The sequence below is a fragment of the Heptranchias perlo genome, chromosome 3 (assembly GCF_035084215.1).
Source record: "Heptranchias perlo isolate sHepPer1 chromosome 3, sHepPer1.hap1, whole genome shotgun sequence".
NCBI lineage: Eukaryota > Metazoa > Chordata > Chondrichthyes > Hexanchiformes > Hexanchidae > Heptranchias > Heptranchias perlo.
In genome coordinates, this window is record NC_090327.1 from 37695571 (window position 1) to 37717741 (window position 22171).

At 45.4% G+C, this 22171-nt stretch overlaps 1 protein-coding gene across 1 annotated transcript in view; it reads left to right on the plus strand.

Annotated features, from left to right (window-relative positions):
- Nucleotides 1-22171, plus strand: part of nbeal2 (neurobeachin-like 2) — a 257591-nt gene that overhangs the window by 161063 nt on the left and 74357 nt on the right. Inside the window, exons 21-28 of the mRNA XM_067978873.1 lie at nt 3301-3460; nt 4427-4529; nt 7936-8086; nt 9957-10115; nt 12235-12394; nt 13124-13212; nt 14937-15668; nt 17889-18067. Of these exons, the coding sequence (XP_067834974.1) occupies nt 3301-3460; nt 4427-4529; nt 7936-8086; nt 9957-10115; nt 12235-12394; nt 13124-13212; nt 14937-15668; nt 17889-18067 (1733 nt within the window). The remainder of the gene's footprint in view (nt 1-3300; nt 3461-4426; nt 4530-7935; nt 8087-9956; nt 10116-12234; nt 12395-13123; nt 13213-14936; nt 15669-17888; nt 18068-22171) is intronic.

Genomic DNA, 22171 nt, shown 5'->3' on the forward strand with positions numbered 1-22171 from the left:
CCTTTTCCTCCTTCTCAGTTTCACAGTTCATCTTTTCTTTTGAATTCCCGACCTTGAAAGGATCTCCCAGCAGATTCATGATACTGAACTGCAATGCTAGCTGATCAAGATCTGTCATTCATTGCATAACATCGTTCTTTCCCTCTTCCTCCCTCACCACTGAGAGATTAAGAAATCCATTTTACGCAAAAGGATCACTTATATTAAGATCTGTAGTTAAATCGTAGAATTAAAGGCTGCAAAAGCAACTAACTGTGCAATAGCTGATCAAAAGGTTGCTATAGCGTTCTTTAAGGCCAGTTGGCACATGTTTACATTTAATTGTGCTTTATCAACCCCAACTGGAGACTCTGTTCTCTTTTCCTGGCTTGGGAACCCAATCGTCTATTTCTCCATGCAACTTTGAGAACATAATGTTTAATACGCCTAGGGACAGCTTAATAAGGACTGGTACTGAAGGAGGGTAAATGGTTGTGGAATGCAGATGCTTGTGGATTAGCACAGTTTAGAAACTGTATTAATCAAGGGAGATGGTAACCATAGGTTGGGAGATAAAAAAGAGAGCATTCTGGAGGGTTGAGCTGTAATGTGCATATCTTCTGTGGCAAAGCATCCTTAGTGATCATAGGTGCTAGTCGTGAGTACGTGAAACATTTAATCTTTAATAAATCTGCAAGCCTTTTTGACTCATTATTAATACAGGCACAGGACTACAGCTTTTTTGTCTGTATATTAGTACAAAATTCATAGTCTTAACAACCACTCTGTGTTTCCTACATACGAACATAAGAATTAAGAGCAGGAGTAGGCCATTTGGCCCCTCGAGCCTACTCTGCCATTTGATTAGATCATGGCTGATCTGATTGCGATCTCAACCCTACATTCCCGTCTACCTACTATAACCTTTGACTCCCTTGTTAATCAGGAATCTATCTAACTCAGCCTTAAAAATATTCAATGACCTGCCTCCACCGCCCTCTGGGGAAGGGAGTTCCACAGACTTACGACCCTCTGAGAGAAAACATTTCTCCTCACCTCCATCTTAAATGGGAGACCCCTTATTTTAAAACTGTGGCCCCTAGTTCTAGTCTCTCCCACCAGGGGAAACATCCTCTCAGCATCTACCCCTTTTAGGCCCCTTAGGATCTTATATGTTTCAATAAGATCACCTCTCATTCTTCTGAACTCCAATGTATACAGGCCCGACTTGTCCAACCTTTCCCCATAAGATAACCCCCTCATCCCAGGAATCAGTCGAGTGAACCTTCTCTGAACTGCCTCCAAAGCAGTTATATCCTTTCTTAAATAAGGAGACCAAAACTGCACACAGTATTCTAGATGTGATCTCACCAATACCCTGTAAAATTGTAGCAAAACATCTCTGCTTTTATATTCCATTCCCCTTGCAATAAATGACAACATTCCATTTGCCTTCCTAATCACTTGCTGTATCTGAATGCTAACTTTTTGTGATTCATGTACGAGGACACCCAGATCCCTATGTACTTCAGAGTTCTGCAATCCCTCTCCATTTAAATAATATTCTGCTTTTCTTTTCCTCCTGCCAAAGTGGATAAGTTCACATTTTCCCATATTATACTCCATCTGCCAAATTTTTGCCCACTTACTTAACCTATCTATATCCCTTTGCAGACTCCTTATGTCCTCTTCACAACTTACTTTCCTACCTACCTTTGTGTCATCAGCAAATTTAGCAACCATACATTCAGTCCCTTCATCCAAGTCATTGATATAGATTGTAAATAGTTGGGGCCCAAGCACTGATCTCTGTGGCACTCCACTCGTTACATCTTGCCAACCTGAAAATGACCCATTTATGCCTACTCTCTGTTTCCTGTTAGCGAACCAATCCTTTATGCTTATATGTTACCCCCTACACCATGAGCTCTTATTTTGTGTAGTAGTCTTTGAAGTGGCACCTTGTCAAAAGCCTTCTGGAAATCCAAGTACACCACATCCACAGAATCCCCTTTATCCACATTGCTTGTTACTTCCTCAAAGAACTCTAATAAATTAGTCAAACATGATTTCCCTTTCACAAAGCCACGTTGACTCTGCCTGATTGCATTGAGATTTTCTAAAGTGCCTTGCTATAAACTCCTTAATAATAGATTCTAGCATTTTCCCTATGACAGATGTTAAGCTAACACTGGCATATAGTTTCCTGCTTTCTGTCTCCCTCCTTTCTTGAATAGAGGAGTTATATTCGCTATTTCCCAATCTGATGGGACCCTTCCAGAATCTAGGGAATTTTGGAAAACCTAATACCAATGCATCTACTATCTCTGCAGCCACTTCTTTTAAGACCCTAGGATGAAGTCCATCAGGACCTGGGGACTTGTCAGCTTTTAGTTCTAATATTTTTTTCAAAATCCTTTCCCTGATTGTAAATGTTTTAAGTTCCTCCCTCCCTTTCACCTCTTGATTCACAATTATTTCTGGCATGTTATTTGTATCCTCGACAATGAAGACAGACGCAAAATATCTGTTCAATTCATCCGCCATTTCCTTATTCTCCATTATTAATTCCCCAGATTCACTCTCGAGAGGACCAATGCTCACTTTACTTACTCTTTTCCTTTTTAAATACCTGTAGAAACTCTTATATATTTCTAGCTAGCTTTCTCTCATACTCGAAATTTCTCCCTCATTATTCTTTTAGTCATTCTTTGTTGTTTTTATATTCTGTCCAACCTTCTGACCTGCCACTAATTTTCGTGGAATTGTCTGCTTTTTCTTTCAATTCGACACTGTCTTTAACTTCCTTAGTTAGCCACGGATGGTACGTCCTTCCCCTGAAGTCTTTCTTTCTCACTGGAATGTATCTTTATATATAGGTGCCAGCCATGGCTCAGTGGTAGCACTCTCTCCTCTGAGTCGGAAGGTCATGGGTTCAAGTTCCTCTCCAGAGACTTGAGTATAAAATCTCGGCTGATACCTCAGTGCAGTACATATGAGATGTTAAACCGAGGCCCAGTCTGTCCTTTCAGATAGACGTGAAAGATCCCATGACACTATTCGAAGAAGAGCGGAGGAGTTCTCCCCGGTGTCCTGTCCAATATTTATCCCTCGACCAACATCACTAAAAACAGATGATCAAACAGCACTAAAAATAGATTATTTGTTTGTGGGACCTTGCTGTGCGCAAATTGGCTGCCATGTTTCCTACATTACAACAGCGACTGCGCTTTAGAAGTACTTTGCTGGCTGTAAAGCTTTTTGGGTTGTCCTGAAGTCGTGAAAGGCGCTATATAAATGCAAGTTCTTTCTTTGACATAGGTTCCGAGCCACAGAGTGGATATGAATGTACTCATGGCCTGTCAGTTCCTGATGGAGCAGGCAGCTAGAGAAGGCAATAACCTTCTACTCCATTACATGTACCAGTACCTGCTCTTCGACTTCCGCATCTGGAGCCACAGCGACTTTGCCGTTCGACTGGGTAATGCTTCACGTTTTATTTGGAAAACCTTTTGCTGTTCCATGAAACCTGATCTGTTTGCATGCGAGAGAAGGCGTGGTCGGGGGGAGGGGAGGGGGAGGGGGAGGAGGAACGGATCGGATTGGATCGGATCAAGTCCTTACTGAAAATTGTCCAGCCTGAAAAAAAGAAAATGTACTGACTAAGTCTACACCAGCAGAAAGTCTTTGAAATTTGTGTCTTTTCTCTGGCCCGCTGCTGTGTGTGTGGTCATGCTTTAAGCCGCCAGAACTGACCTGACCCAACCTAAGTCTTCCCTCCCTTCTGAGTTTGGTAAAAATAAAAATGAAGAGCAAATTTAAAATGTGAAATCCCCAATCTTTCAAAAGATTTTCAGAAAAGTTAAAATGAAGTTCAGAGCCTGCAAACTGGGATGAAAAAGGGTTGGAACACGGTTAGATGGCAAGGCCAGCATCTATTGCCCAATTAAAGATTGATACAACTGAGTGGCTTCCTAGGCTACTTTAGAGGGCAGTTAAGAGTCAACCATGTTGGTGTGGGGCTGGAATCACCTATAGGCCAGACTGGTTAAGGACAGCATAGCAGGTTTCCTTCCCTAAAGAGATATTAGTGAACCAGATGGGCAAGTAACATTCGTGCCAGACAAATGCCAGGCAATGACTATCTCCAAGAAGATAGAGTCTGACCACCTCCCCTTGACATTCAACGGCATTACCATTGCCAAATCGCCACCATCAACATCCGGGGGGTCACCATTGACCAGAAACTTAACTGGACCAGCCACACACATACTGTGGCCACAAGAGCAGGTCATCCCTAGTTGCCATTAGAAGGTGGCCTTCTATAAAGTTCATCTGAAGTCTCTGCACATCAAAAAACTCCTGTTCTTGGTAATTTGTGATTAATGAGGTACATGCTATGTGTGTAGGATGAAAGTTGACTGCCTGATTCTCTTTGCATTCACAGGGCACATACAGTACTTATCCACAATTATCAAAGATCACAAGCAGCGTATCAGAAGGAAGTACGGTGTGCAGTACGTATTGGACTCCATCCGGACACATTACGGGTGAGTGGGAAGGGTCACTGTGAGTCATTTGGGTTGAAGGCAGTGAATATCTACTGTTCAGTTACTGATTATTCAACAGGGTAGGTATTACTTACTGTTACTGTATCGAGTTACCAGTTATTCAGCAGGGTAAGGGTTACTCACTGTTTACTGTATGGAGTTACTATTTATTTAGCAGGGTAAGGATTGCTTATTGTGTGATTGTACAGAGTTATAGTTTATTCAGGATATGGATTACTTGCTGAGAAACTACAAAGTTACTGGTAACTCAGCAGGGTAAGTGTAAGGAGGGAGTGGCCCTGGGAGTCCTCAACATTGACTCTGGACCCCATGAAATCTCATGGCATCAGGTCAAACATGGGCAAGGAAACCTCCTGCTGATTACCACCTACCGTCCTCCCTCAGCTGATGAATCAGTCCTTCTCCATGTTGAGCACCACTTGGAGGAAGCACTGAGGGTAGCAAGGGCACAAAATGTACTCTGGGTGGGGGACTTCAATGTCCATCACCAAGAGTGGCTCGGTAGCACCACTACTGACCGAGCTGGCCGAGTCCTGAAGGACATAGCTGCTAGACTGGGCCTGCGGCAGATGGGGAGCGAACCAACACGAGGGAAAAACTTACTTGACCTTGTCCTCACCAATCTCCCTGTCGCAAATGCATCTGTCCGTGACAGTATTGGTAGGAGTGACCACCGCACAGTCCTCGTGGAGATGAAGTCCCGTCTTCGCACTGAGGACACCATCCAACGTGTTGTGTGGCACTACCACCGTGCTAAATGGGATAGATTCAGAACGGATCTAGCAGCTCAAAACTGGGCATCCATGAGGCGCTGTGGGCCATCAGCAGCAGCAGAATTGTATTCCACCACAATCTGTAACCTCATGGCCCGGCATATTCCTCACTCTACCATTACCAACAAGCCAGGGGATCAACCCTGGTTCAATGAGGAGTGTAGAAGAGCATGCCAGGAGCAGCACCAGGCGTACCTAAAAATGAGGTGCCAACCTGGTGAAGCTACAACTCAGGACTACATGCATGCTAAACAGCGGAAGCAACATGCTATAGACAGAACTAAGCGATTCCACAACCAACGGATCAGATCAAAGCTCTGCAGTCCTGCCACATCCAGTCGTGAATGGTGGTGGACAATTAAACAACTAACGGGAGGAGGAGGCTCTGCAAACATCCCCATTCTCAATGATGGCGGAGTCCAGCACGTGAGTGCAAAAGACAAGGCTGAAGCGTTTGCAACCATCTTCAGCCAGAAGTGCCGAGTGGATGATCCATCTCAGCCTCCTCCCGATATCCCCACCATCACGGAAGCCAGTCTTCGGCCAATTCAATTCACTCCACGTGATATCAAGGAACGGCTGAGTGCACTGGATACAGCAAAGGCTATGGGCCCCGACAACATCCCAGCTGTAGTGCTGAAGACTTGTGCTCCAGAACTAGCTGCGCCTCTAGCCAAGCTGTTCCAGTACAGCTACAACACTGGCATCTACCCGACAATGTGGAAAATTGCCCAGGTATGTCCTGTCCACAAAAAGAAGGACAAATCCAATCCGGCCAATTACCGCCCCATCAATCTACTCTCAATCATCAGCAAAGTGATGGAAGGTGTCGTCGACAGTGCGATCAAGTGGCACTTACTCACCAATAACCTGCTCACCGATGCTCAGTTTGGGTTCCGCCAGGACCACTCGGCTCCAGACCTCATTACAGCCTTGGTCCAAACATGGACAAAAGAGCTGAATTCCAGAGGTGAGGTGAGAGTGACTGCCCTTGACATCAAGGCAGCATTTGACCGAGTGTGGCACCAAGGAGCCCTCATAAAATTGAAGTCAATGGGAATCAGGGGGAAAACTCTCCAGTGGCTGGAGTCATACCTAGCACAAAGGAAGATGGTAGTGGCTGTTGGAGGCCAATCATCTCAGCCCCAGGGCATTGCTGCAGGAGTTCCTCAGGGCAGTGTCCTAGGCCCAACCATCTTCAGCTGCTTCATCAATGACCTTCCCTCCATCATAAGGTCAGAAATGGGGATGTTCGCTGATGACTGCACAGTGTTCAGTTCCATTCGCAACCCCTCAGATAATGAAGCAGTCCGAGCCCGCATGCAGCAAGACCTGGACAACATCCAGGCTTGGGCTCATAAGTGGCAAGTAACATTCGTGCCAGATAAGTGCCAGGCAATGACCATCTCCAACAAGAGAAAGTCTAACCACCTCCCCTTGACATTCAACGGCATTACCATCGCCGAATCCCCCACCAACAACCTGGGGGTCACCACTGACCAAAAACTTAACTGAGCCAGCCTCATAAATACTGTGGCTACAACAGCAGGTCAGAGGCTGGGTATTCTGCGGCGAGTGACTCACCTCCTGACTCCCCAAAGCCTTTCCACCATCTACAAGGCACAAGTCAGGAGTGTGATGGAATACTCTCCACTTGCCTGGATGAGTGCAGCTTCAACAACACTCAAGAAGCTCGACACCATCCAAGATAAAGCAGCCCGCTTGATTGGCACCCCATCCATCACCCTAAACATTCACTCCCTTCACCACCGGCGCACTGTGGCTGCAGTGTGTACCATCCACAGGATGCACTGCAGCAACTCGCCAAGGCTTCTTCGACAGCACCTCCCAAACCCGCGACCTCTACCACCTAGAAGGACAAGAGCAGCAGGCACATGGGAACAACACCACCTGCACGTTCCCCTCCAAGTCACACACCATCCCGACTTGGAACTATATCGCCGTTCCTTCATCGTCGCTGGGTCAAAATCCTGGAACTCCCTTCCTAACAGCACTGTGGGAGAACCGTCACCACACGGACTGCAGCGGTTCAAGAAGGCGGCTCACCACCACCTTCTCGAGGGCAATTAGGGATGGGCAATAAATGTTGGCCTCGCCAGCGACGCCCACATCCCGTGAACGAATAAAAAAAATTAAAAAAAACTTGCTCTGTAACTGTACATAGTTACCATTTACTCAGCAGGGTACTGGTTACTCACTGAGTAACTGTACAAAGTTTTTTTTTTAAAATCCATTCTCAGGATGTAGGCGTCATTGGCAAGGCTGGCATTTATTGCCCATCTCTAGTTGGTAGTGGGCCGCCGCCTTGTACCTTTTCTTGCAGTTTGGTACAACTGAGTGACTTGCTGGACCACTTCAGAGGGCAGTAGTTAAGAGTCAACCACCGTGGTGAAGGACTGGACAGGCAGGACCAGTTGGCCAGACTGGGCAAGGACTGCAGGTTTCTTTCCCTAAAGAACATTAGTTGCTTCTAATTCAGGGTACTGAATAAAAACAAAGCTACAAGAAACCAAATGCGATGTTGGAATTACCATGTTTGAAAGGTGGAGCAGCTTTGCCGTCACTTTCATTATTTGCTCCTTTCTTCTCAGCATACAGAAAGATAAGCAGGCCACAGCTGATGTTAAAACTGTTCAGCTGTCGCTTTTCAACCTGGTGAAGGATTTCATCACCAAGGCAGTTTCAGCTGAGGAGTTGCACAACATCATCTCCTACATGGCTACAGTGAACGATGATGATCAGGTAAGGAGCTTGGCGCAACTGGTATTCAGAATGCATCCAGAGGAGTTACTGACAGATAAGCATGTGGCCCCACGTCAAGTCAACCTGTCAATGATATCGGAACCAGATTGGTGAGGAAACTCATAGTCCCTTCCCCCATCCATTTGTAATTTGTCTTTTTACTATTTGTTATTATGTACAAGCTCAACCAGGCTAAAGATGAATTTGTAGTGCCCAGGCATGATAGGAGGAGGTTAGCTTGTAGGAATGAGTAAAGTCCCATCCCAGTTCACGCTCTTTCCGAGACCCATCCAATTCATCTTGCATGCCAACTTTTTTTTAACCAGGATCTCAAAACTGTGGACTCCCTCAACAACAATAACTTGCATTTATATAGTGCCTTTAATGTAGGAAAATGCCCCAAGGCGCTTCACAGAAGTGTAATAGATGGAAATTGACACCAAGCCAAGGAGTTAGACAATAGGAGGGGTGACTAAAAGCTTGGTCAAAGAGGTATGTTTTAAGGAGGGTCTTGAAGGATGAGAGAGAGGTAGAGAGGCAGACGTTTAGAGATGGAATTCCAGAGCTTAGGGCCTAGACGGCTGAAGGCACGGCCACCGATGGTGGGATGAAGGGTGTGGGCGTGCCTAAGAGTTTCCACAAGCTGCAAGTGAATGAATTACAAGATCATAGTATCATAGTAGGTACAGCACAGGAGGAGGCCATTTGGCCCATCATGCCTGTGCCGGCTCTTCAAAAGAGCTATCCAATTAGTCTCACTCCCCTGCACTGTCCCCATAGCCCTGTGAATTTTTTCCCTTCAAGTATTTATCTCATTCCCTTTTGAAAGTTACTACTGAATCTGCTTCCACCACCCTTTCAGACAGTGCATTCCAAAACAGCTGCATAAAAAAATGTTTCCTCATAATCTGTCTTTCTTGGTGTTGGTTGAGCAAATCCAACAGGACTCCCTGCTCTTTGCCAAATAGTGCCATGGGATCCTTTAATTCCTCTTGAAATGGGATAGTAGCGAGATCAAAGTCGCAGTTGAAAAGTTAACTGCCATCTTCCCGCTCATTCCTATTTTGGTCCAAGCCTTGGAGTAGGCGGCCAAGGTTCCTGCCAAAAACAGCCAGATGCCTCATTAATTTATGACCCCTTAGGACCCTGATGCAATTTGGGTGGTTAAACACCCAACATAAGCCCCTCTTATAGCAGAACGCAGCCAAACCAGCCAGCCGTAAAGGGGAAGCCATTGAAATTCAGGTACTGAATGGCATTTTGGAGGTATTTTTTGGGGCCAGGATGAGCATCGTAGCTCTTCCTGTGGTGCCACAAAAATGCTTCCACCCACTTACTCACCTTCTGCCGCCCCCTCACCAATCGTTCTGGCTAATCCCTTTAAGTTGGATCAGCCAGATGGGCCACTAGAATTCCCGCCCTCCGATAGGTGAGCTGCCTATCAATGCTGGAAAAGTGGGCAGCTTGCCTGTAAAATTTAAATGAGGCCCGCTCATCAAAATGGTTGAGACCCTCTATTGGCAGCTTCAGCAGATGTCACAATTGCACTGTACGCTGCACATCAAAATCGCCCCTGGAAGCTTCATTTTAACAACTCATTCTCTGACAGTGCAGCACTCCCTCAATACTGCAATGAAGGGTCAGCCTGGATTATGTGCTCAAGTCTTGGAGTGGGGCTTGAGTCCATGACCTTCTGACTCAGAGGCAAGAGTGCAACCACTGAGCCAAGGCTGACAATTACAAGTCTTTTCCTTTGGATATCAAATGCTTGGGGTAGAGTTTGTGATATGACCCATTGATGGCTATTCCTCATTTTTTTGCTTCCTTATGTCCTCAGCCTCATAGAATAAAAGTTCTCTCTTTTCCTCAGCTCTGTGGTATTCTGGACGTGTTACTCAATCTGTTGAAGGGAGGTCCTTCTCGAGACCAGCTCTATACCTTGCTGTTTGACTCTGGCAACGTGGAGGTGTTCTACTCACTGATCCTACAGAAGAAGTATTCGGATGAAGTGCGTGAGAAGATCTTTAGGGTGAGTTGTTCCTCGGAAAATATGCTTTACCTTTAAAATAGGAACATAGGAATTGCTAGACGAGAAAAGACCAAGTTCCATCTAGTTTTTCTTCCACCATCCTGGTAATCGCATGATACAATCATAATGGAGTTGTTGACTAATCATAGCAATTAATCACTATCAATCAGTCTACAACAGAACCAAACAGGAAGCGAGGAAAACCCCAGTGGTGGAAAACTTCAGGAACCATACGTTCCTCTCAAGCATGCTACACTTACCATATGTCAAAATAAGGTCCTGTAGCCTGGTGGTTAGAGAATTAAATAGAAATTATAACACCAAAACAAGCCGTTCAACCCAACCAGTCCGTGTTGGTGTTTATCCTCCATGCAAGCAGTAGTCCTAATCCCATATGCCTGCTTTATTCCCATATGCCTTTATTCCCCTTTCCAATCCATTCTTAAATGAGTGCTGGGCTTGCAGCTCAGAGGTCGTGAGTTCAAATCCCACCATATCAAATTGTGAAAATGAACTGAATAAATTTGGTAATTTGTGGGCTGACACCAGGAAAACAAAATGACATAAAATTGCCGGATTGTTTTTAAAAACCCAACTGGTTCACTGATGTTGTACAAAGAAGGGAATCAGCCACCCTTAGTCGGTCTGGGCCTACAGTGAACTTCAGTCCCACACTTCGTGGTTGACTTCTTAGGGACTATTTTTCACCTGAGCAGAGCAGATCACCCGCCCATTGTGGAACATGCCTGATATCACATTCCGTTTAATTTCAGTGGGATGAAAACCACTTGGGTCCTCCATCAGATTACCCATTAACGTCATCAGGGCAACTAGGGATGGGCAATAAATATTGCCTTGCCAGTGCTGCCCGCAATCCAAGAACCAAGAGGAGGACAGAAAGAGTCTGCAAAGGGATACAGACAGGTTAAGTGAGTGGGCAAGAAGGTGGCAGATGGAGTATAATGTGGGGAAATGTGAGGTTATTCACTTTGGTAGGAAGAATAGAAAAACAGGATATTTTTTAAATGGTGAGAAACTATTAAATGTTGGTGTTCAGATGGATTTGGGTGTCCTCGTACGAGAAACACAAAAAGTTAGCATGCAGGTACAGCAAGCAATTGGGAAAGCAAATGGCATGTTGGCCTCTATTGCAAGGGGGTTGGAGTACAAAAGTAAGGAAGTCTTACTACAATTGTTACAGGGCTTTGGTGAGACCTCACCTGGAGTACTGTGTACAGTTTTGGTCTCCTTATCTAAGGAAGGATATACTTGCCTTAGAGGCAGTGCAGCGAAGGTTCACTATATTAATTCCTGGGATGAGAGAGTTGTCCTATGAGGCGAGGTTGAGTAGAATGGGCCGATACTCTCTGGAGTTTAGAAGAATGAGAGGTGACCTCATTGAAACATAGAAGATTATGAGGGGGCTTGACAGGGTAGATGCTGAGAGATTGTTTCCCCTGGCTGGAGAGTCTAGAATTAGGGGGCATAGGTGCAGAATGAGGGGTCGGCCATTTAAGACTGAGATGAGGAGGAATTTCTTCACAGAGAGGATTGTGAATCTTTGGAATTCTCTACCCAAGAGGGCTGTGGAAGCTCAGTCATTGAATATATTCAAGGCTGAGATGGACAGATTTTTAGACTCTCGGGAAATCAAGGGATATGGAGATCGGGCAGGAAAGTGGAGTTGAGATCGAAGATCAGCCATGATCTGATTGAATGGTGGAGCAGGTTCAAGGGGCCATGTGGCCTACTCCTGCTCCTATTTCTTATGTTATGTTCTTAACCAATGTGTATGTGTATATTTTTTTTTAAATGGCCGGGACAATGCTTGGAGCTGCTCCCACTCCGCTGGCGTTACTTCGTGGGAGGAGTGGCGAAAACTCCGTTCACTCATGTAATCGATGGGTTTCTGCTGTGCTTCCGATAAAGTAACTCCAACGGAGCTCGGGCAGCTCAGAGGGATTTCCTGGCTGTGTTTCTTCATCGTTTGTCCTGATTTGGAGGCATTGGGAATATGAAGTCACCTTGGGCAGTAGCGCAGAGCGAGTGATAGTGATAGCGAATCGGCAGCCTGCTAGATTGGAAAGAATTGACTCCCTTTTTTTTGTTTCCTGGCCAGCTAATGTACAAGATGTTGAAGTATGAGAAAGTTCACGAGAGAAGCAAACTGCGACTGAAGCTGAAGGATATCGGGTACCAGGGTCTGACCTCCTTCCTGAATGAATTTCCTGCCTCGGTGTCGCTCATTCGGTGCCTCTCAGAGCAGGTGCTGTGCTCGGGTAAGTACCTGACGTTACCCCAACTCTCTACTGAGTCACACAATCTTATCGCCATTTTAGCCCTGAATAGAGGAGTCCGCAGAGCCATAAGAAATAGGAGCAGGGGTAGGCGACGTGGTCCCTCAAGCCTGCTCCGCCATTCAATCAGATCATGATCTCAACTTCACTTTCCTGCCCGATCCCCATTTTTCGAGCCGAATTTTCCTTTTATATTTCCCTGGCCTCTCTTGTACCTGCTAATTTTTTGCCGGGCCACCGATTACAGTTGTTGCCCAGATTCACCAGAATGATACCAGTGCTTAGAGGGTTAGATTATGAGGACAGGTTGTATAACCTTTTGTTTGTATTCCCTTTAGTATAGGAGATTGAAGTCGTCATTTAAAATGTTAAACGGATTTAATAGGGACTTTACAGCCACTGAAGTACCTTGTGAACTGCAGTCACTGTTGTATTGTAGGAAACGCAGTAGCCAATTTGTGCACAGCAAAAGCCCACAAACAGCAATGAGATAATGACCAATCTATTTGTTAGTGATGACGGTTGAGGGATAAATAGTGTCCAGGACACTGGGGAGAACTCCCCTGCTCTACTTCGATTAATGCCGTGGGATCTTTTACATCCACCTGAGAGGGCAGACGGTTTAACATCTCATCCAAAAGTCTATTTTCATTGGTAAAGAAGTTCAATTTCCCCTCTTTTTTTTAATGCTGGCCTCATTTCTCTTTTAAGATCCTGTTCCAAATTACAAGGACCTGGTTGCCGTGGTGTATCTGTCTCACAGAGCAGACCTGACCGTGCGACTGGACGTCTGCCGAAAGGCAAGTGAAATATCAGAAATACAACATCCTCGATTATTATATAACTTTACACAGAATGTTATGCTCTGTTATTGGGTATACACAGGACTGATGTACATGGTGTGTTATATAGACAGGAGCATTATACCCAGCAGTGAGTTGTTCTGTATACAGGATTGTTATACCCAGCAACACACAGTGTGTTCATTTTTGACTCATGAATCCATAATAGTGGTATAATATGATCAACCCAGATGTTGTGAATCCAAATCCCAAGGGGCACCATCTCTTGAGGGCAGTTATTCATTAACCCAGCAGAGACTAGGGATCAAGCCTTCCTTGTCTCCAGTAACTATCAGTGCCCGTGGAAATGTAGCCCAGGATGAGTGGCTGCCTTTAAGAGCAAACGGTAGAAAATTTGGGGAGAGAAGGATGCATTAAAAATAAATGAATAATATTTTGTCTGTTTATTCTCAGAAGTAATACAGTTCATTATTAATGAAAGGAATAGATAAGGTTGAAATAACAAGGAAATATTTTTAATGTATTTGTTCTCGGGATGTGGGTGACGCTGGCAAGGCTGGTATTTATTGCCCATCCCCAGTTATCCTGAGTGGCATGCTAGGCGTCTTCAGAGGGCATTAAGAGCAAAGACTGGATAGGGATGGAAGGGCATTAATGAAACCTTTGGGTTTTGAACACAGTCCAGCAGCTTTCATGGTCACTTTTTATCAGGTACCAGCCAAATTCAATTTCATAACTTGCCATGGAGAGATTTGCACTGACAACAACTTGCATTAATATAGTGCCCTTAATATAATAAAACGTCCCAAAGCACCTCACAGGAGCATAATCGGACAAAAATTAACTCCGAGCCGAAGAAGGAGACATTAGGTCAGGTGACCAAACATTTGGTCAAAGAGGTAGGTTTTAAGCAGCCTGTTAAAGGAGGAGAGAGAGGTGAAGAGACAAAGAGGTTTGGGGAGGGAATTCCAAAGCTTAGTGCCTACACGGCTGAAGGCACGGCTGCCAGTGGTGGGGTGAAGGAAGTGGGGGATGCAAAAGAGGCCAGAATTGGAGGAACATGGAGTTCTCAGAGGGTTACAGTGCTGGAGGAGGTTATAGAGATAGGGTGGGGCGAGGCCATGGAGGAATTTGAACACAAGGATGAGTATTTTAAAATCGAGGCATTCATGGACCGGGGGCCAATGTAGGTCAGCGAGCACAGGAGCGATGAGTTTAACAACTTCTGGGTTGCTATTCCAAAGCCCGAACCATCACATTACCATACCCAAATGGCCATAGGTCTCGAAGATGGTCGTATAAAGTTGACAGCCTCGACCAGGTTGGGGATGACAATGGTTTCTAGCACCCCCCCCCCTCAACCAGTACCACCACCATCATAGGACAGTGGATCTGGAACAGACTGCCATAGACGAAACGATTTGAGGTTAATTGACACCTTGAAACAAGCCACATTGATGTGTTGAGAAGTCAATTTGTAGGTTATACAGACATTAACAGTACTGTTTGGTTTTCTTTTCAGGGGAGGTAGGGGAAGGAACAAGTGTTCCTTGAATAAGGCATCAACAGTCGATGGTAGGGAATGGCAGGGAGGGATGTTATGATAATATCATACATGGACTCTATATGGAGCAGGCTTGTTGGGCTGATTGACCTATACTTGCACTGGACTTTGCTATCTGCTTATTTACGTTCTAAACTATCTATCAATTTTTTTCTAGCTTTTCCATCTGATTTACTCTCAGCTAGACATTGTTCGGCAGTTGTCAAAAGAGTCTGGATGGCAGGACAATTTGACCAAACTCTATGTCAAAGAATCGTACGAATCTCGCGAGGCCAGTCTATCAAGCTCGTTCAATAGCTACTCAATGGACCTAATTAAGAACTCTGATCAGAGCCAAGACCTCAGCCAAGAACAAGGCAAAGAGCTGATCAATCGCATAAATAGCCAACCAGACTTCCAGGATTCTGAGGTCTTCCTCCCGTTCAACATGGATCTCAACGAAGACATTTCAGAAGGATTTTCTGATCTTTCCATGTCTCCTAGCTTCCCGTCCAGCAAGATGAAGTCCTACGACTCCTTGAACTTTAAGTCATTCGACTCCTTGGACCGCACTAGCCACTCCTCCACCAATACGATAGACATCCCGGGCTCGAATGAAACCATTCCATCCGACATCTCCGAAGATGTTTTCTACCATCCCTTGTCGCCTTTCACTCTCCCATCCTTTGATCTGGGAATGGAAATGGGAAGCGGCAGTTCCTTCACCACTGTGGAGAGTGGAAATCTGACTCCAGTCAGCACATCCGAAACGCCGTCTCCTCTGGAGAATTTCAAACCGTTCCCAGGGATTCGGACATGGAAAAGCTCCAGTCTCTCTAATGTCCTGGATGACAGTAGCTATCAGGAGAACCTCCCCAGTGACGATGCTTCCAATACCAGCAACCCACAGGTATCGCAGCCCTCCTTAGTTTTCATTATAATATTTCTGTGTTCTTCACATTGCATTCAGTTCTGGGCACCACACCTCAGGAAGGATATATTGGCCCTAGAGAGGTTTCAGTGCAGATTTACCAAAATGATACCAGTGCTAAAAGGCTTAAATTATGAGGACAGCTAGGCCATCTAGGAGGGAAATTAGGAAGCACTTTTTCCACACAAAGGGTAGTAGAAATCTGGAATTCTTAACCACAAAAGGCTGTGGATGTTGGGACAATTGAAATTTTCAAGACTGAGAGTGATAGATTTTTGTTAGTTTTTAAAGAATATGGAGCAAAGACGGGTAAATGGAATTGAGGTACAGATCAGCCAAGATCTAATTGAATGCGGAACAGGCTTGAGGGGCTGAATGGCCTACTTCTGTTCCTGTGTTCGAGATAGGGGATCTCCATGCTGGGGAACGGAACACTTTTCCACTTTTGGCACCTTTTGTCAGCATCCCAGGCAGGCTATAGCACAGCACAAACTTAGAATAAATCTCCATGTCCACTATCCTACTACTATGAAAGGTCAGAAACAAGTCTGCACACAGAAAGCAGTTGGTCACCCAGTGTGATACTGAGGCAATTTTGATGGACTTTTACTCTGTATGTAACCCGTGCTGCACGTGCCCTGGGAGTGTTTGATGGGACAGTGTAGAATGAGGTTTACTCTGTATCTAACACGTGCTATAGCTGAGCACGCTCAACACTGATATTCTTAGCAAAAATTGGAAGAGCATCCCCACTAAACATTGACCATCCTTCTGTCTCTAGAAAAAAATCTGAACACAAAGTCTTCTAGAAGCTGGGTTAAAGTATAGGAGAATTTAAGTTATTTTTAAGACAGAACTTTGAACAGCTTATGAAGTCTGTAAGTTCTCTTTTCACAGCCTCTGGCATATCCCTGACCATCTTAAATGAGATTCCTTAGGGTGATCGTGGAAGCCAAAGTTTGAACCCCACTTTTGACTTATGCCCCTGAAGTGATCAGTTTTTTGTTTTCCTCACCTCTTCTCCTGAAGGTGGAAGTTCACATTGGGGCACAGGTCCCTGGCAGTCCTTCAGTACCTCACCCATGAGACCAACTATGAATCTTATCATTCATTCTGGGCGAGAGGGAACATTGATGTTGAGGCCTGTCTTGTCCTCACCCAATATCTATACACACGCACTTTCCAGCATAACTCAATCTTCTGACACTGGGGATCAATCATGTAGCTGTACATGGTGGCTGCGGTCCATCTGGACGATGTTAAAGTCCTGAGCGCACCTTTTCAAAGCCCTCCATAAATATGCCTTTAGCTACCATACCTCACATATCCCGCGCAAACCACAAAGCTCCCATTCTTGTGTCTCTTCACCGCCCAACCTCCAGGGATCGAATGTTTCCCGTGTGTCTTGGTGATCAAAACTGGACATGGCACTCAAGCTTCCAGTCTGATCAACATGTATTTGTTAGGTAATGTAAAACTTGAGAGACTGGAGAGAGAGTTCTGGTTAAAGTGCCTTCTTTAGGTAAGAAGGGAACTTTACCTCATCGCCTCTTCATAGCAAAGACTTCCACCTCCATATCATTGCTCGTCTCCTCCCCTGCCTCAGTCCTTCTGCTGCTGAAACCCTCATCCATGTCTTTGTCAACTCCAGAATTGACTGTTTCAATGCTCTCCTGGCCGGCCATCCGTCTTTCACGCTTTGAAAACTTCAGCTCATCCAAAACTCTTTTGCCCGTATCCTGTCCCACACCAAGTGCCACTCATCGATGAACCCTGTCCTCAATGACTTACATTAGCTCCCAGTCTCCCAACTCTTCATCCTTGTGTTTAAATCCCTTTACGGCTTAACACCTCTCTATCTCATCCAGCCCCACAACTACCCCCCTTTCTTTACCTCACCATTGGTAGCCCTCTAGGGCCCACACTCTGGAATTCCCTCTGTCTCTTCACCTCCCTCTCCTCCTTTAAGACCGTCCTTAAAACCCACCTCTTTGACTAAAATTTTGATCATTCCTCCGAACATCATCTTTGGCTCAATATGCACTTTTTGATTGTACCTCTGTGAAGCCCTTTGGTTTAGTTTTGTACTTCAAAGACGCTCTATAAATGCAAGTTGTTGTTGTTGTTCTAGTGGTAGTGCGGATCTGTGGAATTCCTGATGGAGAAATGATCTCGGCCATGTTTTTTTTTCATTCCCAGCAAACACCGGAAGAGGAACTTTGCAACTTGCTGACGAACATCATCTTCTCTGTAACATGGCGAGGAGTAGAGGGCTGCGATGACGCAGCGTGGAAAGAGCGAGGGCAGATCTTCTCTGTCCTGACCAAACTTGGGACAGCCTGCGAGCTGGTGCGTCCACCCGATGAAATCAAACGAAGGTCAGTGTCACGTCTTAACACTTCCTTTGGATGGCGTGGGTTCTCTCCTCTTCTCCTTCGCTCATCCCCTCCTCCCAAACCCAACCGCCGACCCAAAAGAAAATATTGTTTTTAAAAAAAATGCGCACTCCTTATTGGAAGTGAAATTCTTCTTTTCCTTGATTGTTTTGCACACGTTGGCCTTGAGTAAACTGAGAATGTTTCCAATGAGGAAAAGAAGGTAATGGGAAGATTTTTTTCAAGTGTTGGAGATTCCAAGGGATCGAGCTAAACAGAACCTTAATAATCACAAACTCTACAGCAAGGTGCCACAGAAAGGGACCAAACAGTTTAGATTTAATGGAGTTATTTTGAGTGCCCTCGTCTGGAGTTAACGGGATGGTAACGGCCTTAAAATGGGGTTAGTAGCCTTACCACCTCGTTAACATTGGTGATGCTGCCGGCTCCACATTGAAAGGGGCCTAACGCTTGGCGTCCAAAGCGCCCACCTGTTATCATTTTAGGTAGGTACTGGTTGGAGCCTGCGCAGAGTAGGCTTTGATCAGTTCCATGGTCGATGAAACAGAAGGGGCATGAGACGTAAGCCTACATTTTCCACCACATTCCACCTGATCTTGGGGCAGGAATTGAGCGGTCAAATTCAAATCACAATTTTGCCAATTTTCCACTTCGGATTTTGTCCGAGTAAAAATGCTAGGGTGTAGACTAGCCAATGAGCTTTGGAATCAGCCGAATGGACATCAAGAATCCCTTCAGTTCTGTACATTTCGACTTTTCAATGAACAAAGGAATTTCCATTTGGTATTCACGTCAACTTTTTCTCTAGATTTATCAGCGAAGGAATTTCAATGCCTATATTGCTGAAACAAATATATTATCAGGTTACGTTCCAGCTTGCTCAGTTCCTGCCGCACTTGCCTGTGGGTCAGTAGATTGTGGGTATAAGCCTCATCCCAGGAATTTGAGCTCATCATTAAGCTAATACTTCTGTGCAATGCTGAGGGAGTGCTGCACTGTTATGGATGCCATCTGATATGTTAAACGGAGGTCCCCTGCCAGCCCAAGTGGGCATTAAAGAAGACCATTTGAATAAGGGTACGGTAGCGTAGTGGTTATGTTACTGGACTAGTAATCCAGAGTCATGAGTTCAAATCCCGCCACGGCAGCTGGGGAATTTAAATTCAATTAATTAAATTTTAAAAATCTGGAATTAAAATACTAGTATCAGTAATGGTGGCCATGAAACTACCGGATTGTCGTAATATACCCATCTGGTTCACTAATGTCCTTTAGGGAAGGAAACCTGCCGTCCTTACCAGGTCTGGCCGAAATGTGACTCCAGACCCACAGCAATGTGGCTGATTCTTAATTGCCCTCTGAAATGGCCTAGCAAGCCACTCAGTTGCAAAATCTCGCTTAAAAAAAGTCATAATAAGAATAAAACAGGATGGACCACCAGGCACCGGACACGACAAAGGCAAACCAAGCCCAGTCGACCCTGCAAGGTCCTCCTCACTAACATCTGGGGACTTGTGCCAAAATTGGGAGAGCTGTCCCACAGACGAGTCAAGCAACAGGCTGACATAGCCATACTCACAGAATCATACCTTTCAGCCAACGTCCCAGACTTTCCATCACCTGGGTATGTCCTGTCCCACCGGCAGGACAGACCCACCAGAGGTGGCGGTACACTGATATACAGTCAGGAGGGAGTGGCCCAAGGAGTCCGTATCATTGACTCTGGACCCCATGAAATCTCATGGCATCAGGTCAAACATGGGCAAGGAAACCTTCTGAATACCACCTGCCGCCCTCCCTCAGCTGATGAATCAGTCCTCCTCCATGTTGAACACCACTTGGAGGAAGCACTGAGGATAGCAAGGGCACAGAATGTACTCTGGGTGGGGGACTTCAATGTCCATCACCAAGAGTGGCTCGGTAGCACCACTACTGGCCGAGTCCTGAAGGACATAGCTGCCAGACTGGGCCTGCGACAGGTGGTGAGCGAACCAACACGAGGGAAAAACTTACTTGACCTCGTCGTCACCAATCTACCTGTCGCAAATGCATCTGTCCAGGAGTGTCTAGGAGTGACCGCCGCTCAGTCTTCGTGGAGACGAAGTCCCGTCCTCACACTGAGGATACCATCCAACGTGTTGTGTGACACTACCACCATGTTAAATGGGATAGATTCAGAACAGATCTAGTGGCTCAAAACTGGGCATCCATGAGATTGGTGATGCCCACATCCCATGAACGAATAAAGAAAAAATTCTGCCAGGATCCTTGGCATTCTTCCTCCCTCAACCAGCACTATCAAGAAACAGGTTCATAGTTTCATAGAAACATAGAAAATTTACGGATCAGAAGGAGGCCATTCGGCCCATCGTGTCCTTGACGGACGAAAATGCGCCACCCAGCCTAATCCCACTTTGCAGCACTTGGTCTGTAGCCTTGTAGGTCATGACACTTCAGGTGCACATCCAGGTACTTTTTAAATGAGTTGAGGGTTTCTGCCTCTACCACCCGTTCAGACAGTGAGTTCCAGACCCCTACCACCCTCTGGGTGAAAAAACATTTCCTCAGCTCCCCTCTAATCCTTCAACCAATCACTTTGAACCTATGCCCCCTGGTTATTGACCTCTCTGCTAATAGGTCCTTCCTATCCACTCTATCTTGGCCCCTCATAATTTTGTACACCTCAATTAAATCACCCCTCAGCCCCCTCTGTTCCAAACAGAACAACCCCAGCCTATCCTGTCTTTCCTGATAGCTAAAATTCTCCTGGCAACATCCTCGTAAATCTCCTCTCTACCCTCTCTAATGCAATTACATCCTTCCTGTAATGTGGTGACCAGAACTGTACACAAACTGTGGCCTAACCAGTGTTTTTATACAGTTCCAGCATAACTTCTCTGCTCTTATATTCTATGCCTCGGCTAATAAAATATCTACCTGTCCTGCTACCTTCAGAGACCTGTGGACATGCACTCCAAGGTCCCTCACTTCCTCTACACCTTTTAGTATCCTCCCATTTATTGTGTACTCCCTTGCCTTGTTTACCCTCCCCAAATGCATCACCTCACACTTCTCCAGATTGAATTCCATTTGCCACTTTTCTGCCCACCTGACCAGTCCATTGATAACTTTCTGCAGTCTACAGCTTTCCTCCTCACTATCAACCACATGGCCAATTTTTATATCATCTGCAAACTTCTTAATCATGCCCCCTACATTTAAGACCAAATTATTAATATATATCACAAAAAGCTAGGGACCTAGTATTGAGCCCTGTGGAACCCCACTGGAAACAGCCTTCCAGTCACTAAGACGCCAGTCAACCATTACCCTTTGCTTCCTGCCACTGCGCCAATTTTGGATCCAACTTGCCACTCTTCCTTGGACCCCATCGTCTTGTACTTCTTTGACCAGTCTGCTGTGTGGGACCTTGTCAAAAGCCTTGCTAAAACCCATGTGGACTACCTCAAATGCACTACCCTCGTCAACCCTCCTTGTTACCGCCTCAAAAAATTCAATCAAGTTAGTCAGACGCGACCTTCCATCGACAAATCCATACTGACTGCTCCGTGCCTTTCTAAGTGAAGGTTTATCCTGCCCCTCACAATTACTCAGACTATCCCTCGCTTCCTTTTTAAACAATGGTACAACGTTAGCAGTCCTCCAATCCCCCGGCACCACGCCTGTATCCAGTAAGGATTGGAAAATGATGGTCAGCCTCCGCTATTTCCTCCCTTGCTTCTTTTAACAGCCTGGGATACATTTCATCTGGCCCTGGTGATTTATCGACTTTCAAAGGTGCTAAATCTCTTCATAATTCCTCCCTCCACTATGTTTATCCCATCCAATATTTCACACTCCTCCTCCTTAACTGCATCATCCCCCTCTTCTGTGAAGACAGACGCAAAATATTCATTAAGAACCATACCAACATCTTCTGCCTCCACACATAGGTTACCTTTTTGGTCTCTAATAGGTCTTACTCTTTCCTTAGTTATCCTCTTACTCTTTATGTATTTATAAAACATCTTTGGGTTTTCCTTGATTTTACTTGCCAATATTTTTTTCATGCCCTCTCCTTGCTTT